The sequence below is a fragment of the Nasonia vitripennis genome, chromosome 2 (genome assembly GCF_009193385.2).
Source record: "Nasonia vitripennis strain AsymCx chromosome 2, Nvit_psr_1.1, whole genome shotgun sequence".
NCBI lineage: Eukaryota > Metazoa > Arthropoda > Insecta > Hymenoptera > Pteromalidae > Nasonia > Nasonia vitripennis.
The window spans coordinates 30,921,855-30,942,451 of NC_045758.1; the positions used below are offsets into that span (position 1 = coordinate 30,921,855).

General features: G+C 44.7%; 4 protein-coding genes across 9 annotated transcripts in view; 2 read left to right on the plus strand and 2 right to left on the minus strand.

Annotated features, from left to right (window-relative positions):
• LOC100678296 (uncharacterized protein DDB_G0271670) overlaps positions 1–3,053 on the plus strand; it is a 49,410-nt gene extending 46,357 nt beyond the window's left edge. For all 4 annotated transcript variants that reach the window (XM_003425939.4, XM_016982197.3, XM_031924277.2 and 1 more), the window contains one exon: positions 1,132–3,053. In XM_003425939.4, coding sequence (XP_003425987.1) covers positions 1,132–1,389 — 258 coding nt within the window. In that variant the 3' untranslated portion in view covers positions 1,390–3,053. The remainder of the gene's footprint in view (positions 1–1,131) is intronic.
• Positions 3,054–3,064: 11 nt separating this feature from the next.
• LOC100122414 (alpha-amylase) lies at positions 3,065–6,179 on the minus strand. The gene is made up of 5 exons (XM_001605971.6): positions 5,201–6,179; positions 4,382–4,812; positions 3,892–4,261; positions 3,340–3,834; positions 3,065–3,263 (listed from the first exon to the last, which is right to left on the minus strand). Exons 1-5 carry the CDS (start codon positions 5,495–5,497, stop codon positions 3,249–3,251), a joined length of 1,608 nt encoding a protein of 535 aa, XP_001606021.5. The 5' UTR covers positions 5,498–6,179; the 3' UTR covers positions 3,065–3,248.
• A 1,179-nt stretch (positions 6,180–7,358) lies between these two features.
• On the plus strand, positions 7,359–14,667 carry LOC100122399 (mediator of RNA polymerase II transcription subunit 1). Of its 3 annotated transcripts, none has more exons than XM_032597351.1 (12): positions 7,359–7,476; positions 7,560–7,929; positions 8,041–8,186; positions 8,270–8,403; positions 8,477–8,624; positions 8,699–8,915; positions 8,994–9,219; positions 9,301–9,532; positions 9,624–12,509; positions 12,718–13,734; positions 13,820–14,337; positions 14,493–14,667. In XM_032597351.1, the coding sequence occupies exons 2-11, from the start codon at positions 7,869–7,871 to the stop codon at positions 14,330–14,332; spliced, it is 5,580 nt and encodes a 1,859-aa protein (XP_032453242.1). In that variant the 5' UTR covers positions 7,359–7,476; positions 7,560–7,868; the 3' UTR covers positions 14,333–14,337; positions 14,493–14,667. The 3 variants fall into 3 exon arrangements, with proteins under 3 accessions (XP_032453242.1, XP_016837685.1, XP_016837684.1); XM_016982196.3 differs by having other exon boundaries at positions 7,464–7,929; positions 9,624–12,384; positions 12,469–12,509; XM_016982195.3 differs by having other exon boundaries at positions 7,464–7,929; positions 13,820–14,294.
• Positions 14,668–20,409, minus strand: LOC100122384 (sterol O-acyltransferase 1). The gene is made up of 9 exons (XM_001605941.4): positions 19,057–20,409; positions 18,831–18,904; positions 18,377–18,492; positions 18,072–18,242; positions 17,480–17,628; positions 17,267–17,406; positions 16,987–17,153; positions 16,632–16,905; positions 14,668–16,560 (listed from the first exon to the last, which is right to left on the minus strand). Exons 1-9 carry the CDS (start codon positions 19,109–19,111, stop codon positions 16,105–16,107), a joined length of 1,602 nt encoding a protein of 533 aa, XP_001605991.1. The 5' UTR covers positions 19,112–20,409; the 3' UTR covers positions 14,668–16,104.
• Between the last annotated feature and the right edge of the window lie 188 nt (positions 20,410–20,597).

Consider the following 20,597-nt stretch of genomic DNA (forward strand, 5'->3'; position numbering starts at 1 on the left):
ATGCGAGTGAGCTCTCGCGACCAGTTTTCTCTCTCTCTCTCTCGAAAGGGGGGTATCTCGCTCGCGCGCGAAAGGAGAGGGAGAAAATATAGGTTGTCTTCCGGTGCAGGTTCGCCTGCGGTGCTGCTGCAGCAGCCGCGCGCACGCGGCGGATGATACATTACCGAGTATTCTTTTTGACTGCTGCAGCTGCTGCTTCTTCTCTTTCGCGTCGAGCTGCTCCTTTTGCTGCTGCTTCTTCTTTTCAGAGAGAGAGAGAGAGGATACGGGGAGAGGTAATCTGAGAAAAGATTTGTTATGGTAAGGAGCGAGAGGGAGATACTTTTTCGGCAGGAGGAGGATCAGCTGCGCGATGTCGTGCCGTTAATTCATTCGGCCGGCGGTACTCGTCTGTTACCACTGCGCACCTCGTATTTACCGAAAATCGAATCGTAACTCCCGCGTCTGTGTTCATTACCCTAACTCACGCCTACTCGCTGGGGATTTCGAATTTTCATCAGAGACACTCCACGTCCATGTCTCGCTCTCCTCTTTGTGTATACCTGCTCCCACACGACTATAGCCCGACGATTAAAAGACGTAGGTATGTATGAAATAGGCGCGAGGCGCAACCGGTTATACTTCAGCTACTCCTTACTTCCTTCCCACTATATATATATATATGTATGTGTATATGTGTATATGTGTATATATGGAAGCTCGCTCGTTGCGTGCCGCGGCCCTCTCTCACTCGCATTACCGGCTGAATATTTCATTCATAAAGCCGCACGCGTATACGCGAGCGCGAGCGACCAATTACCGGCATCGAGCTTCAATGGGGGTTGGGAGGGGGGCCTCTCATTTCTACGCCATTACGTCCGTGATTTGCGCCCGCGGATGTAACGATATCGTCAGTCGCTCTCGGATATTCCCTGCGCCGAGCTTCTATTATGTTTACCTGCGTGCGAGGCTCTTTCGAGCGTGCGTGTGTGCGCGTGCGTGCGCGTGTTATCAGGTGACCGTGACTTTGGATTTTTTTTTTTTTTTTGTTGAGAGAGCAAGTCGTGATATTTTTTAATTCGAAGTAAGAAACAAATCACACTTAAAATAACGTATGAATAACGCCAAGCCTCCTCTCCATATATGTTGCAGAACTTTCGCGAGCACAGGATCGACGGCGCGTCGCTACCCCTGCTGTCGGAGGAGCACCTGACGGGTCCGATCGGTATGAAGCTCGGACCAGCTCTGAAACTCCGCGTGCTCCTAGCCCGCAAGCTCGGAGCTTGCACGGTCTGCTTGCACTGCGCGCACTGCCACCAGAGCCCGATGGCCGGTCTGAGCGCCGCAGCGGCCATGGCTGCGGCCGCGGCTCAGACGCCACACAGACGAGCCAGCGCCTCGGCCAACTGACAGAACTTGGCGGAGCGACCCAGTGCCAGGCTCATTGCTATGATGGCCATAAAAGGTGCTCTGCCGACCTCATCGACGCCGGACGACCAGAACCGGGCTCTCATGCTCGAACCGCCGCCGCCGCCGCCGCCGCCGACCGCGATGAGGAGACAGACCGCTGGACACTTCAAGAAGCCCATCAAGCAGTGAGAGGCCGCACCGGAGCTCCGCCGATTTTTCAGAGAAGAGAAACATTGTTAATGTAACGATCGATGTACAAAACGACGACTCGTGTGCTTCCAGCGTGCGATGATACGCACTTATCGGACAGGGCGAAATCGAGAGAGGATACGACGATGTGCAATAGAAAAAAAATTAACAAGACTCTCGCCCCTCCATATGTAGCCTTGAGATTTACGCGTCGAAAAAAAAGCGAGTTGACAATATAAATTGTACGTTAACGTGATTATGTGATTTATAAGCGATTGTATAGTGTAATACCCTTCGGACGCGCCGTCACGTCGTGCAAATCGTTGTTTCTTATCACTTGTATAGATTTTAACGGAGATTTTATATAAATATATATATAGCGATATTTTTGCTAACGCCTTATATCACTTACTACGCTGCACATGCGATCAACGAATGACCGTATAAAGTATATACGCTTGTACAATCTTGTCCTTTATTCTGAATAAAGAGAGAGCCTTGAAATCCGTCGCAACAGAGGATGTGTAGCGTATATCATATACTGTAATAGAAAAAGGCAGCTACATAGAATCGGTTCGTATGACGAGCAGTATTTTTAGATATGTATAAACGTTCATAAGAGCCTACTGTGCCTGGACTATACCGAGAGACGAGAAGCAAAAGATATTTACGTATACTGTATTCTAGTATAATGATGTACTTAATTTTCTTTTGAATATACACTGCGAGGGCCGGGAGAGAAGAGAAGAATCGACGAATCGATCTCTGCGCGTGCGCACTAAACGAGCAGCACGCTCTTAAGTAACAGCGGCTTTTTTACTTAATTAACAGTTAATCGACTATCATTACTACTATTATTATTATTACTATCTACGAATTACAATCATACTACTACGTGTATATACTGCGCTTAGGCATTTATTTATACAGTGCTTTTAAAGAGAGAGAGAAGGAAACATAGTATTTTATTTAGAGAACGCGAGAGCGACTTTGTCAACTGTTTATCACTTCTCAACTGCCGAGACCTTATTTTCTTCCGGAGTAAGAGAGAAAATTATAAATATATATATATTCGTGTGCGTGAGATCGAGTGAGCGCCGAGCGAAAGAGAGAACGCGACATTATTAAGCAAAAGATAAAAGCAGCAATTTTTGTGATACTATACAGAGAGAAAACTCCTAAATTTCCTTCGCCATCCGTTTCACGTTTATTATTATTATTATTATTATTTTCTTTTAACTCACGCCTACTGATACTTTGTTAGCGAGCGGTATAGTTTATACGTTCAACCTACTTGGAACCCCTTAGTCGTTATCCACCTCCCCCTCCCCCTCCTCCTTCGTTATTTTACTGAACCTGTAAAGTCTGTCTTGTAAAATTTTCTGCGACTCACTGTCGCGCTATGTATAGTAGTTGATTAACGGTGAACAGCGAACAGTGCATTGTTTCTGTTAAAATAAATTCGTTGAAAAATACACCCACTCCAGAGTTCATTTATTATGCATATTATGCCCTCACTTCGTTTACGCCCGAGAAAATCAATTTTGCACGCTTATTTTTAAGAATTCAATAATTTATTTTTCACTTATTTACATAATACCAATCACACACACACACGCGCGCGCGCATTCACAGATATAATAAATACTATCCCACGGGAGCTGCTGGTCCTACGAAGCTTTGGCCTGAAAAGCAGACAGCGAGTAATATTAGAAACGATGCTCAATCGGTGAATAAAAAAAAAATAAATATTGAACTTACACCGCCGTGAATAGCGAGAACGCCGTCGTCCTCGCCGACGCCGATGACCACGTCAGCCTGTCCCTTCCCGTCGACGAGGACGGATTTTCCGGTGCACTTTCCGTCCTGTCCCAGCTCTCCCGAGATGATATCACAGTAGACTCCGGCGGGCAAGCAGACCGTCAGTTTCTGCTTCAGATCGACCTGGTCGGCATTGATAGCGATAAATCCTTTCTTGCCTCTGCAGAAGGAAATCTGATAGTTTCCGTTGTCCCACCAGCAACTGACTTCCGGCTCGTCTCGCACGTAGTTCCGGAAGCCGACCATGTTGTAGATCTGCCTCCATCGGTGCTCGCATACCCAGCCGTTGGCGCAGGTCTTGTCCTCGTTGATCTTCGGCGAGATGATTTGACCCTTACTGTCTGCCGGTGGGCCGTTCTCGAAGTCGCTGAAGTCGAAGGAACTCATGACCCGCGGGATGCCGTAGGGGTGGGCGAGCATGAACGCCACAGCCATCTGTCACGATTATGAGCAAAATTATATATGATACAAAGCTCGAGATGGTCAGTATACCTTGTAGAGCTTGGAGTTCTTGTAGGTGATCGGGCTGTCGCCGTTGCTCCTCTGAGTGTCGTGATTGTCGATGAAGACCAGAGCGTCGCTTCTGGGCAGCAGACCCCAGGCCTCTCCCCAGTTGGCCAGCCACTTGAGCTTGTTCCTGCCTAGGAAGGCGTTGCTGAGCTCCGAGCCGAATTTGAACTCGGTCACGGCAGCGAACTCGTTGTACTCGTACTTGGAGACGGCTTCGCCGCCGTAGTCTATCACCTCTTGGAAGATGAACGGGCGACTGTTGCTCGGGAAGCCGTGTTCGAGGCTCAGGTTCTTAACGCGCGAGTAGATGATTTTCAGGTCACTCGGACACATGTGCTTCGCTGCGTCGACCCTGGAAACGTGAGATTTTTGTTCTGCTTAGCGCGGTGAATGATTGCCGATTTTCCCGAAGCGAAATATGAGTCAGCACCAATTGGAATAAAAGCAATCTTATCCATAAGCGAATACTAACCGGAAACCGGCAACACCGGCATCGACAGCCTTGTTCAGCATCGTCACGATCTTCTCCCTCACGTACTCCTGGCTCTGGTCCAGATCGTGCAAGCCCACCAGCTCGCAATTCCTCACGTTCATGGCGTCTTGGTAGTCGTTGACGCTGCAGATCTTGTGGAAGTTCGTCCGGTTGTACGGCACCGCGGGGTAGTGCAATTCGAAGGTGTTGGCCTTGGAACCGCCGGTACCCCTCGCGTTCTCGTGGTTCCCGCTCATGTGGTTCAGCAGGATGTCCACGTAGATGCGAACGCCGACTTGGTTGCAGCGCTTCACCATCGATCGGAATTCTTCCTCGGTACCGGAACGGGTCGTCCATTCGTAGGAAATCGGTTGGTAACGTTCGTACCAAGGACGCCTACCGATCGCCACGTTCTCTTGGATCGGTGAGACCTGGATCGAGAGGATTTTTGGCTTACCGATTTTTGCAAGATCGATGCGCTTACTAAACTGCTTGCGTGCTTTGCATGCGATTTTTCATAACAAAAGCGCCTGATTATTGACGATGACTATGCGTAATGATTATCCAGCTGTTCGGTAAATAAATAGAGCTTCTCAGAGTCTGTGATATTTTATCTCGAAAAAATTTGAATTACGCAGTTGAACCGAACAAAGGCACTTAACAACGATCAATCGAGTTAATAGTTTTCATCGCATATACTTCTCAGAATACAAAGCTATGAGGAAAGTCAATTTTTCCTCGCTAGATCCAAGACCGGGATGATTCATTTTTTAACAACAACAACAACAACAACAACAACAACAACAAAAAGAAACTCACCTGCACACCAGCGTAGCCCCTCGGCGCCAAAAATTCCTCGCACTCCCTGGCGATGTCGTTCCACTTCCACTCGAACAGATGAACCATCGTCGTCCTGTCCTCCTGATAATTCGTCACCTTGTGTCGATCCGCCCCCAAAACACCGATCGCGATCGCGAGCACCACCGCGATCGCCCTCATTGTGTCCCGAATAAAATCGAGCGTTAACGTGTCACGATAATGATAGGGACGGCTCGCGTTAGCAGTACGCGCGTTGCAACTGACCGCGGTGACTGCTCGTCCGCGTTTTATATACATATTTAAGAGTGGCTTCGCGAGATTTCCGAGAATCAGGGGCACGTCCACTCGACGTATTATACTCGATCGCGCTCAAGAGGGCCCGTCGATTTATCGTTACCGTACACGATGACAATGCTACCGATGCTTCTTATCTCGTGGGAATGTGTCATTATGTGTGTGTGTTTATTATTTACGCCGTCAATTTTCTGTGATAATGATGAAAAGTGTCGCGCACTATTGTGGATACGTGCCGATTAAACGAGCGGACTTCGTGACGGGAAATTCGTATAATTGTACTAAATTTTCTTTCTTTGTCACAAAGCATAATAGAGATGAGTTGCGAAAGAGCTAGAAAAATTGGGGTGTGACTTTGGCCTTATCCGCGCCGATAATCCGACGGAGATAATAATATGCCGTACATCTAACAATGATCCATGGGTGTGTGTATTATAGTAGTGCGTGGATAAAAACACTTGACAATCAACGCGGGTGATTGAGCAGCGAAGAATTTCTTTCGGCTCCTGAATTTTTATTAATTATATCGTTGCCGAACTCGGAATTCAGACAAAAGGAGTTAATGCGCGTTAGTGTGGTGTATTACAAGTTTCGAGAACTTATAAGATAAAAGGACACGAGCTCTCGCTTTGTTGTCTTTCAGCGCCTAAAGTTATTGCGAATATAATCTAAGTGATACGTGAGAACTACGCGGTATACCGTTTCCGCTATAATGCGCTCAATTTACGCGCAATTGTAGTGATTGTTTTTTTTTTCGGAAAAGATCGGTAACGCGAGAAAACGGGATTTTTGAGAATCAGATATTGTAAACAAAGCGCAACGAAAGTCGCGTGATACCGATCTTATTTTGGGGTTTTGATGATGACGATAGGAAGAATGCACTTGAACAGAAGAAAAAAAAAAATAATGAGGTCAAATTATTGTAAAAGGATTGATTTGAAAATGCGTATGATAATTTGGATTTTGTGTATACTTACAAGCCGCATCAAAGTTTGCAGGTGACCTACACTCTAAATTAAATCAGTCTAAATACCAATCGTAGTTTAGATAAAAGTTCATGGTATAACACGCGAAGATAAGACTTTTGTTGTATATGTACATATTCGTTGGAATAACCGGTTTGGCAATTTTCCTGATAACTTGATTATTTTTATAACGAAGCACTTTGACGAAGCCGCGTGGAGTGCGCGATAAAAGAAAAATGCCTTATTTATTCAAGAACGATTTAAAAGGTGTACAAGACTGTAGTATTTAGAATAACTGCGATGCGCTGCTGCGCTGGGGCCGGGCTAAAGTCTGTCTAAAGGGCCGAAACCTGAACCTGTCTGAACTTTCGTCCGTGCGCTCGTTCGCGCGCGCGCGCGCGCGCGTGTGTGTGTGTGTGCGTGTTTAAAGTGTATACATATTTTCGGCGTATTCCAACACTAAGCCATGTATAAAAATATGGAGTGCGTGAATCACAACAGAGATTATATCAACCGCATAGCTAAGAATTTGATTTTTTAATTGACACTATCCGACGATCTTGTATGCGATCTACAAGATAGCCTGATGCCTTTTCGCGTATTTGACGGGCGATTAAATAATTTCTTTTCTTCGCGCGCTCTTCAATTTTAATCCCCGAGGTTTATATTTTCGTCAATATTCAGATCGTTATAATATCAATCGGTGTATGCATACCAATGATTATAATTTTTTTAATTAAAAATAACTAACGAAGAAATTATTTATTATATAATTTGCCCGAGAGAAACTAATTGCTAAAAAAAAACGCTGACACTCTGACAGTGACTGCAGGTGAGTGACAGTCTCGACCTCGACTAAGTACTAAAAAGTAGACCCGACCTACTGTTGATAAGTAAAATCTCAGCTCCGCCCTCACAGATGGCAGCACCTCCTAGCCCACTCTAAGCGCAGATGGCGTCACCGTCCGACAGCAGCGTGTACACTTTCCAATAAATTCCAGTGGCAACTCGCATGTGGTGTGTGCATACTCTCTCATGCGCATCGCAGGCAACAGACAATCTGCAACGCGTAATATATATATATATATATATATACATAGGTACAAAAAGCAAATGGTGGAAGCTGGGTTCGCGGCGTGTTGGCGGCCGTAGGGCCACAAAACTCTCTTCCTCTAGCTCTCGAAAATCTCGATCTCCTCCTCTTGACCGCAATTATGCGGAGCTAGCGGTTACCTCGCAGTCCTGCAAAAAGTGGCAAGCGCGAGTGCGTGCGGCAGCCATAAGAGAGAAGAAGATAGCAAAACAGCGAGTGTGGGCGCAGGTAGCCACATAAGTATAGCCCTCGACGATGTAGAGGATGAAAGTCCGTCCTCTCGTCAGCAGATTCGAGTGTGTAACACAGGCGCACGATGACTAGCGCCTTGCCTGTCAACGGTTTTATCGGGCCGAATGGCGTCCAGCCAGCTCTTGGTGAGTTTACGATTTTCACTCACGATATGCGTGACATGCATTGATGCATCACAGACACTCTAGTTGCGTGGACGCAACGTTTTTATGACACGCGCTTTTTTATCCTTGCAGCTGAGCAAACGACCGGCGGAGGGGTCGTTTCTTCGGACAAGAGCAAAGAATGGCAAATGGAGCTGCTCATGGAGAAGCTTCGCTCCAAGGCTTCTTCGTTCAAGTCCCTTGTCGAGACTGCCAAGAACATACGCATGGCTATGCTGGTAGGTAGATTGCCGATAACTGGGCATGACTTTATGACTTGTAACGGCTTGGTTGATTCATTGGACTGTTGTGATGTTCGCAGGACAAGAGGTTTGGAATCGACAGCGTGGAGAAGAATCAGCTGCAGAAGAGCTTGGATGCGCTGCAGCACTCCATCAGGGTTACATCGTTGCAGTCCATGATAGAGCGACTGGAGAGTCTCTCTCGACAGTTAGGGTAAGAGATAGTTTGGTGGTTTCAGAATGAATGGGGTTTGCGGGTAACTTTACATTACGCTTTGATGTTGCAGACTAAAGTTCGTGATGTCTGGACCTCCGACTACCACCAACACAGAACTTTTCATATCCTCTGACATGTTCTTCCTGGAGGTTCTACTGGAGCCATCGGGAGCAGTCAAGGATGTTAAAATCCATCACGATGGAAAAAATGAACAACAGGTTAGTTTTTGCGACATTTCTCTTAGCTTGATTTACTGTGCTCGTGACTATAAATAACATCATTTCATTTTTAGAGCGAAGAGCTGGTTGCCTGTCTCTCTCGAGGAGATTTTGTTGATTTTACAACACAGTTAGAGGGTCTGGCATCTATCTATCAACTGAACGCCGATAAGAAAGTAAAGGGCAAAGCGTTTAGTGCTTTGCAATCGTTAGAAACCGATTTAGGAATTTTGGCTGAGTTGCAAAAGTTTATGAAGGAACCGTTTAATGTTGTACATAAAAGTCCTGTTGGTGAGTTAAATACTCGTGTAAATTTACTAGTGTTATGACTTTTTTTTACAGTACTGACTTTTCTTATTTCTTATCTAGGGATTCTTGAGAGAAGGAAGGGTGGACATGCCATGAAATTGACCTATTTCGTCTCGCCGTACGATCTTATAGATCAGGAAAATAAAAGCTGTGAAGCTTTAAGCTTAGAGGCTGTGATATCTAAAAAAGTTGGACATTCCGTTACAGTTTGTTTGGAAGGATCTACAGCTCACAAGCTGCCTACATCGAGCATCATTACTGTAACCAGAACACCCACTGGCAAAAGGTACGTAAAGACTGATCAGAAACCTAATTTCAATGAACATAATATTTCGACCCAGTGCTAATTTGTTTATTTTGTCAACAGCACACCTTCATATGCTTCGTTAACAAGTGCAAATTCTTCAATGCTACCAGCGTGCTTTGTATTAAAACTTGCTAAGAAGATGCCCATGTGCTTAGAATTGATTAGGAAAATACAAAAGGTTACAGACCTTGAATGCACTGATATATCAGTCCCTTATCCTCTTTTGAGCATGATTGTTCAACACACGAGTGATAAACAATTAGATTGTCAAAATAATAGAGGACTCACAGTTGTAAGTATTCTTGCAAAAACTCGCATAAACTTCACATAATTGGTAATTTCTGCGACATACCGTTTCTAATTAACTATCATTCGCTTTGCAGAGTCTTCCAGACCAACAGCACTGCTACTTCATGACAGAAAATAGGAATATGGAAGGAGTGTTAGTTGGCAGCATACCCTTTACTCATCCAGCTCACGTACCGCAGATATTAAATGTTCTACGACAACAGGCTTTGTTTAATACATTAATTTCGAGTTGTGTAAGACCGATGGCAAGGCAAGACTCAGAACATACCACGATCTTCGAAGTAAGCGCTCTGTCCTGGCAATGCATATCTGTCAGTTTGGAACATCCCTTCGAAGAAACCTTGGCGACTGCCGAGTTAGATCTGTCAGACATTTCCGCCTTGAAATGCAAACTCTATGGAGTCAGCATAACGAATACAGAGCAAACATCGGATCTTGCAGGCAAGGTTCTGCAACGCTGTCTCAGCGTTCCACTAACTATGCGAACCTTGATCAAAGCCTGGGAGGGTCGAACCTTTATGCTAAATCCCATTGGTGGCGGTAACAACGGCTTCAACAGCAATCTAGGCACCGGACGAGAACAGAACAACCACAATGGCTCGAACGTGCCAGAGTTCGGTAATGAGGACATTATTATCAAGCAAGAGCCGGGCACTGGAATGAACGGCACGGGGTCAACGGGCAGGCAGCAACAGCAGCAGGCCCCGACGCAGCAACAGCAACCACAACAGAACCAACAACAAAACCAACAGCAGCAGCAGTCTTTTTTAGAGGCCGGAGCGGAGAATAGTATCGGGTTTCCGTCATTTTCCGGCTCATCCGATACACCCCCTGTTGCAATGCTAAACCCCCTTCAGTTGGGCGCGCTGTCGAGCACGCCGACGCCTTCAGGTGACGGGAAAAGCAAGAAGTCGCGCAAGCGAAAGGCCGCCGATGGCTCTTGGAAGAGTCCCAAGCGGAAAAACGATCTAGACTCCAACGAGATTTTGCTGGAGAGCTCTAGTTCGGACTCCACGCCTCTGGGAACACCCACGGGTAGTAAGGACGTGATGAACGACGCGCGCACCCCAACTCCTACATCAGCCGCTAGCATAGCTAGTGCTGGCTTGGATTTATCCAATCTCGATCCACTAGACGTCTTGAGCACGGATAAAAGTTCGGACTACGACCTCGACAACGATGCGGAGATAATGCAAGTCGAGCCAACAGTAGCAAGCCTTGAAGAGGCACTGAAGCGCGAGCGCAAACTGAAAAAGCGTGCCGAAGAGAAGCCGAGTCCCACGAACGTTTTTGAAGACAATAAGACTCTGGTCTCGCCGTCTGTCAGCATCACGCCGATCTCGAGCGGGAGTTCTAGCCAGAGCGCCAGCTACAACTCTATGCTGACGAGCATTGGCCTGGACCGACGACCTGGTATAGAGATCATACCCATCGCATCGTTGCCACAAACACCGCTACTCAACTCCATTACCATCACGGCTATCAACAATCCAGCCAAGTCGTCAACATCCTCGAGCTCCACGGGCACATCGTCCTCCTCGTCGGGAACGTCACAAGGGTTGGGGGACGAGCGAAGTAAAGAGCGCAAGAGCTCAAAAAACCGATCGTCGAGTAGCAGCCTCGAGGACAAAAACAAACTAGAGAAGAAGCGAAAACGCAAGAGAGAATCGAGTCCTATGGGTCCACCGGGAAAGTTGCCGCTTAAGCAGGTCAGCAGCAATGTCGATCCGCTTTCAAAGCCCGTCTCGGTGAGCATCAAACCGGCCTCGGAGTCACCGCCCTCCTCCGCTAGGCCGTCATCGCCAGCCACCACCTTGCGTAAATTCAGCCCGTCCCCGACTCGAAATAATCCCTTGGTTCTCGTCGGCAAATCAAGCCCTACGTCGCTAAAGCAGTCGTCGTCATCAAGTAGCTCCAGTGGAAGTACCGGTGGTAACGGTGCTGGTGGCGGAAGTGGAAGTAAACCTGTGCCAAGTCCAAAGCATTCACCTGTTTACAGCAGCCCAAAGCACATGTCATCGATGCCCAGTAGTAGCGTGAGTCCAAAGCATGGTACGTCTTCTCCGAAGCATGGAAACTCGGGCAGTGCGGGGAAGCCCAGTATGTCTGCGCTCAAATCTGCTGCCAATTCACCTTCGGGCAAGAGCAGCGACGGCTCTGGTGTTTCGTCCAAAACGAAGATTTCTTCTCTGCAGTCGTCGACGTCGCCATCGTCATCGGCCATGAGTCTGTCTACTCTGTCATCGTCGACATCTTCGTCGTCCTCTTCATCACTGAGTAGTAAAGAGTCCCGAGATAAAGAGGCTCGCAAAACGTCGTCTCTAATTTTTGGCAGCAGTAGTGGAAGCAGTTCGGGACACCAGAGCCCAAAGTCCAAGAGCATTAGCTCGAAGCCCAAAGCCATCGATTCGGAGCAGCAACAAGCGTCTCTATCAACCGGTAGCGGGGGCAGCACACCACCATCTGACCCGAGCAAGTCAGCTTTGACAAGTACCCAACAGCAGCAACAGCAGGCGCGCAATCGTAAAGGCTCGCTCAGTGCCGTTATAGACAAGTTAAAAAACGCTCAACACTGCACCGACGATGCAATGAGCTCGTCGGGCTCGAATCTCGCTCCAAGCTCTACAACGGGTGGGAGCAGCTCGTCGTCTTCAGCGAGCAACTCGGCAAGCAAAAACCCATCGGACGCAAAGAATCCAACAGAATACATGGTTAAACCCAGTTCAGATGGCATGAAGCTCACGATTAACAAGACTCGCACGAAAGATCTCAAGTCTAACAGCAGTGGCCTCAAGCTGTCGTCTGTGGCTCTAGGCGGCACGAGTGGCTCTGCAGGTGGGCTTACAATTACACCTGTGACGATGCCGGGTAACATTTTGCCAAAGCTGTTCAGCGGACTAAAGGCGGGTGTGATTTCAGGTCCCGTCTCGAGGAAACCACAGGTCCAGACCTCGGCAAAGGTTTTTACTTTATTTTCATTCTCTGAGAATGTGTTTGAACGAGTCGAATGAGAATGATGATTGGATGATACCATGTATCTGTTAAAACTTAGAACTAAATTTACTAACACTAACCATAGTTTTTATGAGAATGAATGTCTATTAATTAATAATTCGTAAGGATAACGAGCTCGCATACAATAACTCCATTAATTCCTTTGTTATAAAGGTTCGTTCTACCTCGCCTTTGACATCCAGCAGTGGTATGGGCAGCGGCAAGTCAGGCCTCGCTTCCGGTCAAAAACTCTCCAGTGGTGGTCTGAAATCCAGCTCTGGTTCGGGTTTGCTATCATCATCCTCAGGACTAGCAGGAAAGTCTCTGTCAGCGAAGTCCTTTTCGTCAACTGGTGGCAGTTCAATGAAGCAGAGCTCGATAGCTGCTGAATTGGGCCGCGCACGAGACAAGGCAAGGTTCAAGACTGCGGGCGATAAATCGTTCGCTGGCAAAGGCAACGATCTGCGTAAATCGATCCCTTCTACGGTGGAGAGCGAGAACGAAAAGGCGTTAAGACAGCATCTAAATTCAAACATTCTCACATCGTCAATGAGTGGACTATCCAATCTGTCTGGACTTATGGTCGAAGGTCTTATTAAGCAACTGGACACAAAATTTCAGATTCCAAAACTGTCGGCGCGGGCTAATGCGGCAGACAACGCCGATAAACGCTCGGTAGACAAAGTAGACTCCGGTTCTAAGTCATCGGACGCTCCTGGGAGATCATCACAGATCATGTCCAATCCAGCGGTATCATCCTCCTCCAATGTGCCCAAGCTCGAGGAAGCCCATCCTGTGATAGCGCACGGAGCTTCTAATTCCGTCGTTGGTTACGGTGCAGGTAGTGCCTCAACGTCGAGCTCATCAGCGAATGCGATTAGCGCTCACGAATCCGACGTACCGACGAATTTATCCATGCAACCTGATGAAAGTCTGCAAATGAAGGCGGAGGTGGGCAGCGGCAGGCCATTTCTGAATCCAAGTGGAGAGTCGAGTAAAGAGGGTATGGACCTGGCGGGAAGTAAGCATTCTTCGTACTCTATGGGAAGCGACACTACTGGTAACCTTGAGAGCTTGAATCTGGTTACGAAAGGTTCGGAAAAGTACAAATCATCAGACGACAAGGATCAGCAACAGCAGCAGCAGCAGCATGCAGTCTTTCACAGATTACCTCATGCTGACAAAAAATCGGTTGGTTGCTTTTGATGTTGGATTTTTAATTAAGTTTATTTTAATTTATATAATATAATAATGAATGAATTTGTTTCGAGTGTAGGTGGAATCGAGTATAACAACACCAGCGAGTATAACTCTCACTCCTATACCACCGGTCTCCTCGTCAGCCTCAGCTGGCGGTAGCGGCACGAGTTCACAAGAAGCGGCTGAAATGCTGCTGGATTTTTCGACGCCGAAGGAATCCGGGGGCGGTGGAGGCAGCGTCAGCAGTCTACCACTGAAGAGCGCGATGTCCTTCGCGGCGTCGTCGTCGTCGCCGATCAGAAAAAATACGACGCCACCGCCCCCGCCACCTCCACCTCCACTACCACCGCCACCACCGCCTTCAGTGTCACCAGCGGTGCTTGCTGCAGTGCCACCGTCCGTATCACCAATTTCGAGCTTTCCCCAGAGTCCATCTGTGAGTCTTCACATTGTCAAGAGCCCGGCTCCCTCGCCGAGGGTCATTCCGCTGTCCCCACACTCGGCCTCGCCCTGCATAACCGACGACGAACTCATGGACGAGGCGATTGTCGGTGGGTTTCGGATTCCGAATCCTTATTTCATCATGTAGAATCGGTTGGTCGTTGTTGTTAGACTGAATTTTTGTTTTTATTTTATTTATATCTGTCTGTGAATACAATAAATCGAAGCATAAAATAAGTGTCGCGATTGTGGATGATTTTTTTTCATTCAGGAAAACCAAATAATTAATAAGATGTTATTGATTTCAGGCTCTTGAAACTGCGAAGCTACAGAGTACAACTGCCGTTCGCTATGATTCATTAAGTTGGAAGAAACCGTGATGTTAACGAACCAAATTAAGTAAGAATTATATTTTAAAATTGTATCATTCGACGCTATCTGTACAATATTAGATCGACGTATAAATAGACTTTTTATTTTTGAGATTTGAACTATTTTTGTTAATACACCGATAAACTATAGTTTTAATTAAAATTATACAAGTTTACGAACAAAATCATTGTATAGAAACGGTTGGCGACAGATATGAAAACTATTTAATGGACAATCACTGAAGACGCGTTCGATGTGTCTACTACGACCGCTACGCCTACAAATGAAATGCCAATGTCCATGACGCCACAGCGACATTTAGAAAGCGAGTTGGTAATTTATTTTACCAAAATAGTGAACAATTCCTAAAGGTTGATGACAAAATTACCTGTACGAAACTATATAAAATACACAATCAATGTATCCATATGCAGTAAATGAAAAACTGCTTCATAGTATACGTAAGAACAGACAAAGATTATACTAAAGCGGGAACAGCATTCATAGGAAATATTTTTTTCAGTACAGCAAAGACAGTATAGCCACTAAATGAAATAACAAAAACAATATCTACTATCGTTGTAATGTTTGTTGCGAATTTGCTATACCATTGGATTCCGAGCAAATCGCAGAACTTTTAAAGCCTTATAATTAGAAGGTCGTGAGATGAATGTTTCATTTTCTGAGACTTTCTAAAACCAAAACGATTCGGCATTTTTTAAACTGCCAAAAAATTTCAATGAATCTACTACGTATATTTTTCGCTGAAGTTACTACATATACCTTAGTTAAATTTATTAGCAAATCACCGTTTTAAAAAATATCGAATCGCTTTGCCTAAAATAGGTACAAATATACGTTTTTACAAGTGTAAGGAAATTCGTAATTTAATTTGTATAGAGAAAATATATCTGTATATGTACATAATATACATACACGCATTCATTCATACATATACATAATTACTATTATTATAATTATTACGACATGTTGTTTGATCTTTATCGTTAAATAAAATTAAGAGGACAATTGTGTAAATGATATGCCAACAAATTATGGTTTTTTTCTTTTTTTTTTTATCAATATTTTGATAATTATTTATTGTTTGACATCTTGAGGCAGTATAAAGTATGTATGTATGGTGATTTACAAACATTATTTTCATCGTTAAGTATGGAAAATGTTAAAAAAATAAAGAAAAATACGTTATAGGTTACTTACATTAATTAGTTCATTATTTTTATAAACCTAAACCTATACGTTAACTAATCGTTACATATTTAGGGTAGTATGTACAAATTCGATTCTAAAATCGATACAAACTTATACCAACGGTGAAAAACAACATAAAAAATAATGCCAAAGTAGATTTGCCTATAAAATACGTTCTTAATTTAGTTTCTTAAACGCCTCACAAGTATATCTTATCTACACGTTATTAAAACATCTCAAAGTTTTCGCGATCCAACGGCCAAAAAGGTTTTGTTATTTTAAAACTCAACGCTGTAACATTCGATTATTCAAATAGAGAGCATACGAGCTTTTTCATCAACTCACAGCAGCAGCTGAAGCGTTAAGCTCACTAGGGCGACAGGCCCAACTTCTCGGCAAAAGAAGATCAAAGAGTGGATCTTCGTAAGGTAGACAGTGACCTCTAGCATAATACTCCATCGAATATAGAGAAAAGAGTATACCGTTTCCGGCAAAGAGACCAAACCATATGAAAATATTGCCGTCCATCTTTGAATAATTTTTCGTAATGAAAACAAACAGCATACCAAAGCCGCCAAACATGAGCATCATCACCGGATAAAAGAACTGGAAAGTGAAGGCGAGGATGTACTCGTGGAAGGCAGCCGAGACCAGGAAGACCGTGAACGTTGCGATGACCTTGTTGTGGAGAGTCTCGTACACGTCCTTGTAGATGTAGGCATAAAGCCAGTCGTGTACAATGATGTTCCAGGTCCTGTAGTAGGCGTCGTAGGACGTGCAATTCCACCAATCCTAAAGGCATAAAATCTTGCTGTAAGATATCGCAGCTTATTCGACTAACTTAATGTGTAGATTCCACGAACCTTATAAAATAGTCTGTCGGAAAACCTGAGCAGTTCGGCCATACAATTTTGCCAGGTATGTAGCACAGTATAAAAGCCGAAGAGGAACATTATGAGTCCAGGCAACATCAAGCTGAATATCGTGAGGACGACGGCATGTGGTTCCAAAATTTTGGAGCCGAATTTATCGAAGGGAGGAATGATGAAACGTTCGAACATGAAAGCCACGTAGAATACCACCAGAAGGACTTCCACGAAGTTCGTGAGTACTACTTTCCACTTGATCTCTTTCGTTCTAAAATAGAACCATTGAAGTTGTTATCCCAAATAGTTTGATAATAGTCTGAAAAATTGCTCGTATTTATTACAATCGAACCTTGGATATTCGTCTCTATAAACCAACGTCGGGGCAAACAAGAAGTATAAAAACTTGGAAAATCCTGGACAGACCACCCTTTTATTGTCTTCGTCTTTGGCCTTTTGTACTAAGATTCGGGGGGCCGTGCTCCGAACGAAGGCATACGTTTTCATAAGCATACGGACCTAGATAATTGAAATAAAGTGTGATTAACTTATCAAACTATAGAAGACAGACGATTTTAAAAATTTTTCTTAACGCGAATGGCAGCGTCAAGAGCAGTCGAAAAATTGACTACCTGTTCCATGAGAATCAATAAACTGGACGCAGGCGGATGTTGAATATCTATTAAAAATTTGGCTGGTATTGTGATGAAAGCTAGCTGTTGAGCTGCGTGCGCTATCAAGAATAAGTAGTCCCATGCTTTCAGTTTAAATGCTGTGAAGGTATACATTATAAAATAAGTGAATTTATTTGCAAAAACTAATTATAACTTTAAAAATTATCTTACATTTCGGAGAAAATTCTTCGCGTTTGTGAGCCCACATGGAGAATCCCAAATACGTGACGAACGTCGATATCGTCATGAGAATCCAAATAAGAATTGTTGTAGAAAAGTTTCCGAAACTTCGTATTATTGTCCCTATGCCTACGTGAGTCCTGCGGATGAAAACGAAAGTAAACAATATTAACTAATTGAAAAATATGAAAAATGCAAACAGACAGTTATTCCAGTATCGCGTCCTATGTCATTTAGATAAGAGTAAAAAGAAAATGTGAGACTTGAGACTGAACAAAATTCTCGAAAAAAAAAAAAATAATACGTCAGATTATTCTTAAAATACAAATCTTAATTACATAAGTCAGTCTTGCAAACAGCAAAATACGATTTAAGATTATAAAAGTATCAGGACGTATATCAATGACAGACGATAACTTCAAATGAAGTAGTATTATAATTATGAATTATGTATCAACCAGAAGGCGAGTCAAATTAATTATCGAGTCGCCAATAAACAGTATTTTTTGTTTATACGCTGCGCTTTTGCAATCATGATTGCTCAACATTCGACCAATATGCAAACGATATGATATATACTCACGTTCCCGTCTCTATGAAGTCGTGAACAGCCGTGTTCAAAAAGAGTATCATCAGCATGACGATAAAAATATTGTAAATTGTCCTAAAGTGACTGATCTCGAAGAGATCCGTGAGGTACGAGTTTCTCGCAACGAACACCTTGTCCTGCAGTTTACCGTTTCTCCTCGTCGTCCTGTGAAAAACAATGCATCAGTCATTGTACTTCGCATTTCTCGCGCACAATCGTCGTGAATCACCGTGCGAAAGCCATTTCGGAGTAAAAACCGAAAGTGCGTTAGTCACCAATGGTTTACAACAATATTTTACCTGTTGTCCTCAGTTCCATTGGCTCCACTGCTTTGCATCCCCGAGGCGGCGAGCTTCAGCTCTCTGACCTCGGACATCATGGCATCCAGGTCCTCGACGACGGTCTTGCGCATCTCCTGCGGGAAAAATGTTCCAAGCGTAAGCAATTTTCGCGATTGAATCAAACGCCTGTCATCTCGTCCTACGATGCATTTTAAATTCAGCTCCGAGTGACACAAAGTGATTTGACCCGATACTCTGACCTCTCGCTGTATCTCTATCATATATGACGATCGTTTATAGGTTCGCGCATATCGTTATCATCGAAAATCACCTGAGGTACGATATCCTTAACGCGAATGAATCTAAATTGATCTGCTGATCGATCGTACTCAAGATCTCGTTTTTTTCAACGATCGATCGTTTCATACGAAATTACGAGTCTTTATTTTGACAAATAAACTGAATCGCATACCTGCATTCGATCCTGTAACTTGTCCATTTTCTCGGCGTCCAGCGGTGCGAGACCTTTCGTGGGACTACCATCGACTGGAAAATAACAATAGCGCTTATAGAATAATAGACGCGAGAATAACACTTGCTCCAATACCAAGTTTACTGTATCATCGCTGGCGTCGCGCACCGCACGTTCAGAAGCGATTGACAAAATTAAATTTGTTATAAACTAAATCAAAACGTACCACTGTTCATTTTTTCGTGTCGCAGACGAACCTTCGGCACGTCCTCGTTCACCATAATCACGCGTGTCGGCGAATCGCGTGAAAAGTATATTATCCGATAGACACGATCGAAAACGAAACTATATACACAATGTCTCTATAATCCTCTGTCCTCGCATAAGTTCGACGACGCGATCCGTATATACATAAAAACAAGAGCGTCAGGCTGCGCAGAAAGTCGCAGAGTAAGTGCGTGCTATACACAACCGGATCATTCTGGCGCGAACGGCGCTCGCGTACTACCGAACGACGAGCCACTGATGGCTCATCTCCTCTATCCGCATGCGCGACGTGCTTCGTTCTAATCTTTGGGGAGGACTCGAGTTTTTCCCCTTCTCGTACGCACTTACTCCCACCCGCGCTGGTATTGTCACTCGAAAAACTTGTATACATGTATTACTCGCTTATCTGTATAGGTAGCTGGGAACCGATCGCCTCTGGGTAAACATAATTGAACGATCATTGCTCAAGTAAGCGCGTATTGTATATACTAGAGGTGGATGATTCTTGGACGATAATTATCGGTCTTTTGCAGAAGGAGAAATGCCGAAGTTATGTCAGCGTTTTTACAATTTCGCCGTGATTGCGTGCGCCGAGTTGGGAAAGGCGAGCGCGACTTTTGATCATGAATAGGATCGGTGCGGCCTATTGTTTAAACAAAGAGAATTGAGAGTGCGGAGTGTAAGCGATCGATTGCTGAAATTCATTCACGTTTTGCAACGTCGACGCGGTGATAACGAAAAAATTGCTGATTGTGCGATCATGTAAATGTCAAAATCAGTTTCTTTGTACTCGTCTCAATTAATCGAGCTTTGAGCGCAAATAAACAGCACATCGGCTTTTAGTCCTAAGCATCCTAGACCAAGATAAATGTATTTATTTTAAAATCTCAAGATTACTTATACAACTTTGTATGCATACGAGAAATAACTTACATTACCTTACAATTATGCATAATCGGCACCGATTGAATAACGAGCGACATAAAAGCGTACCGAACGACCTTACATCTAATCAAATCGAACCGAAGTCACCTCGACCAGTAAACAAATCGCGCGAAGATGAATAAACATCGCAAAAGATCATCCGAGATGCGCGACAAGTATCCTAGCATATCCTGAGTGCATGATGCAACCCAATCAAAGTACAATTCGAAAACCGCATTCTAATGTCTACAGTGCCCAGCTCGTCCTGATAACACACAACGCGTGTGACCTCTTTCTCTCCGCAAGATAAGAGGACGCGCGGTTCCCTTTCCCACTGAGTGCGACTGCACTCGTTCGACTGCTCTATGGACACGTGCACTCGCACTCACAGCTTTCAACTATTACAAAAACGTTTACTCGACCAAGTACTCGTATACTCTTTTATTTACGTGTACCGACCACGAGTGCAATTGATTCGCGGCGTAAGAGAGAAAGGGTATATGAGCGAGTGCACATGCCAGTGACAAGCGGTTATTCCACATCGCTCGAGTGAATCACGCGTCGGCGAGTGATTCT

Excerpts from the sequence above, each read along its gene's own strand:
- LOC100122414 (XM_001605971.6), bottom strand. The coding sequence starts at position 5,497 with ATGTATATAAAACGCGGACGAGCAGTCACCGCGGTCAGTTGCAACGCG. Across the intron at positions 4,813-5,200 it reads GGGGCTACGCTGGTGTGCAG|GTCTCACCGATCCAAGAGAA; the intron begins GTGAGTTTCTTT and ends CTCTCGATCCAG. Across the intron at positions 3,835-3,891 it reads AGAACTCCAAGCTCTACAAG|ATGGCTGTGGCGTTCATGCT; the intron begins GTATACTGACCA and ends TAATCGTGACAG.
- LOC100122399 (XM_032597351.1), top strand. The coding sequence starts at position 7,869 with ATGACTAGCGCCTTGCCTGTCAACGGTTTTATCGGGCCGAATGGCGTC. Across the intron at positions 8,916-8,993 it reads TGTACATAAAAGTCCTGTTG|GGATTCTTGAGAGAAGGAAG; the intron begins GTGAGTTAAATA and ends TTTCTTATCTAG. Across the intron at positions 9,533-9,623 it reads ATAATAGAGGACTCACAGTT|AGTCTTCCAGACCAACAGCA; the intron begins GTAAGTATTCTT and ends TTCGCTTTGCAG.
- LOC100122384 (XM_001605941.4), bottom strand. The coding sequence starts at position 19,111 with ATGGTGAACGAGGACGTGCCGAAGGTTCGTCTGCGACACGAAAAAATG. Across the intron at positions 18,905-19,056 it reads ACACGAAAAAATGAACAGTG|TCGATGGTAGTCCCACGAAA; the intron begins GTACGTTTTGAT and ends GTTATTTTCCAG. Across the intron at positions 18,493-18,830 it reads AGTTACAGGATCGAATGCAG|GAGATGCGCAAGACCGTCGT; the intron begins GTATGCGATTCA and ends TTTTTCCCGCAG.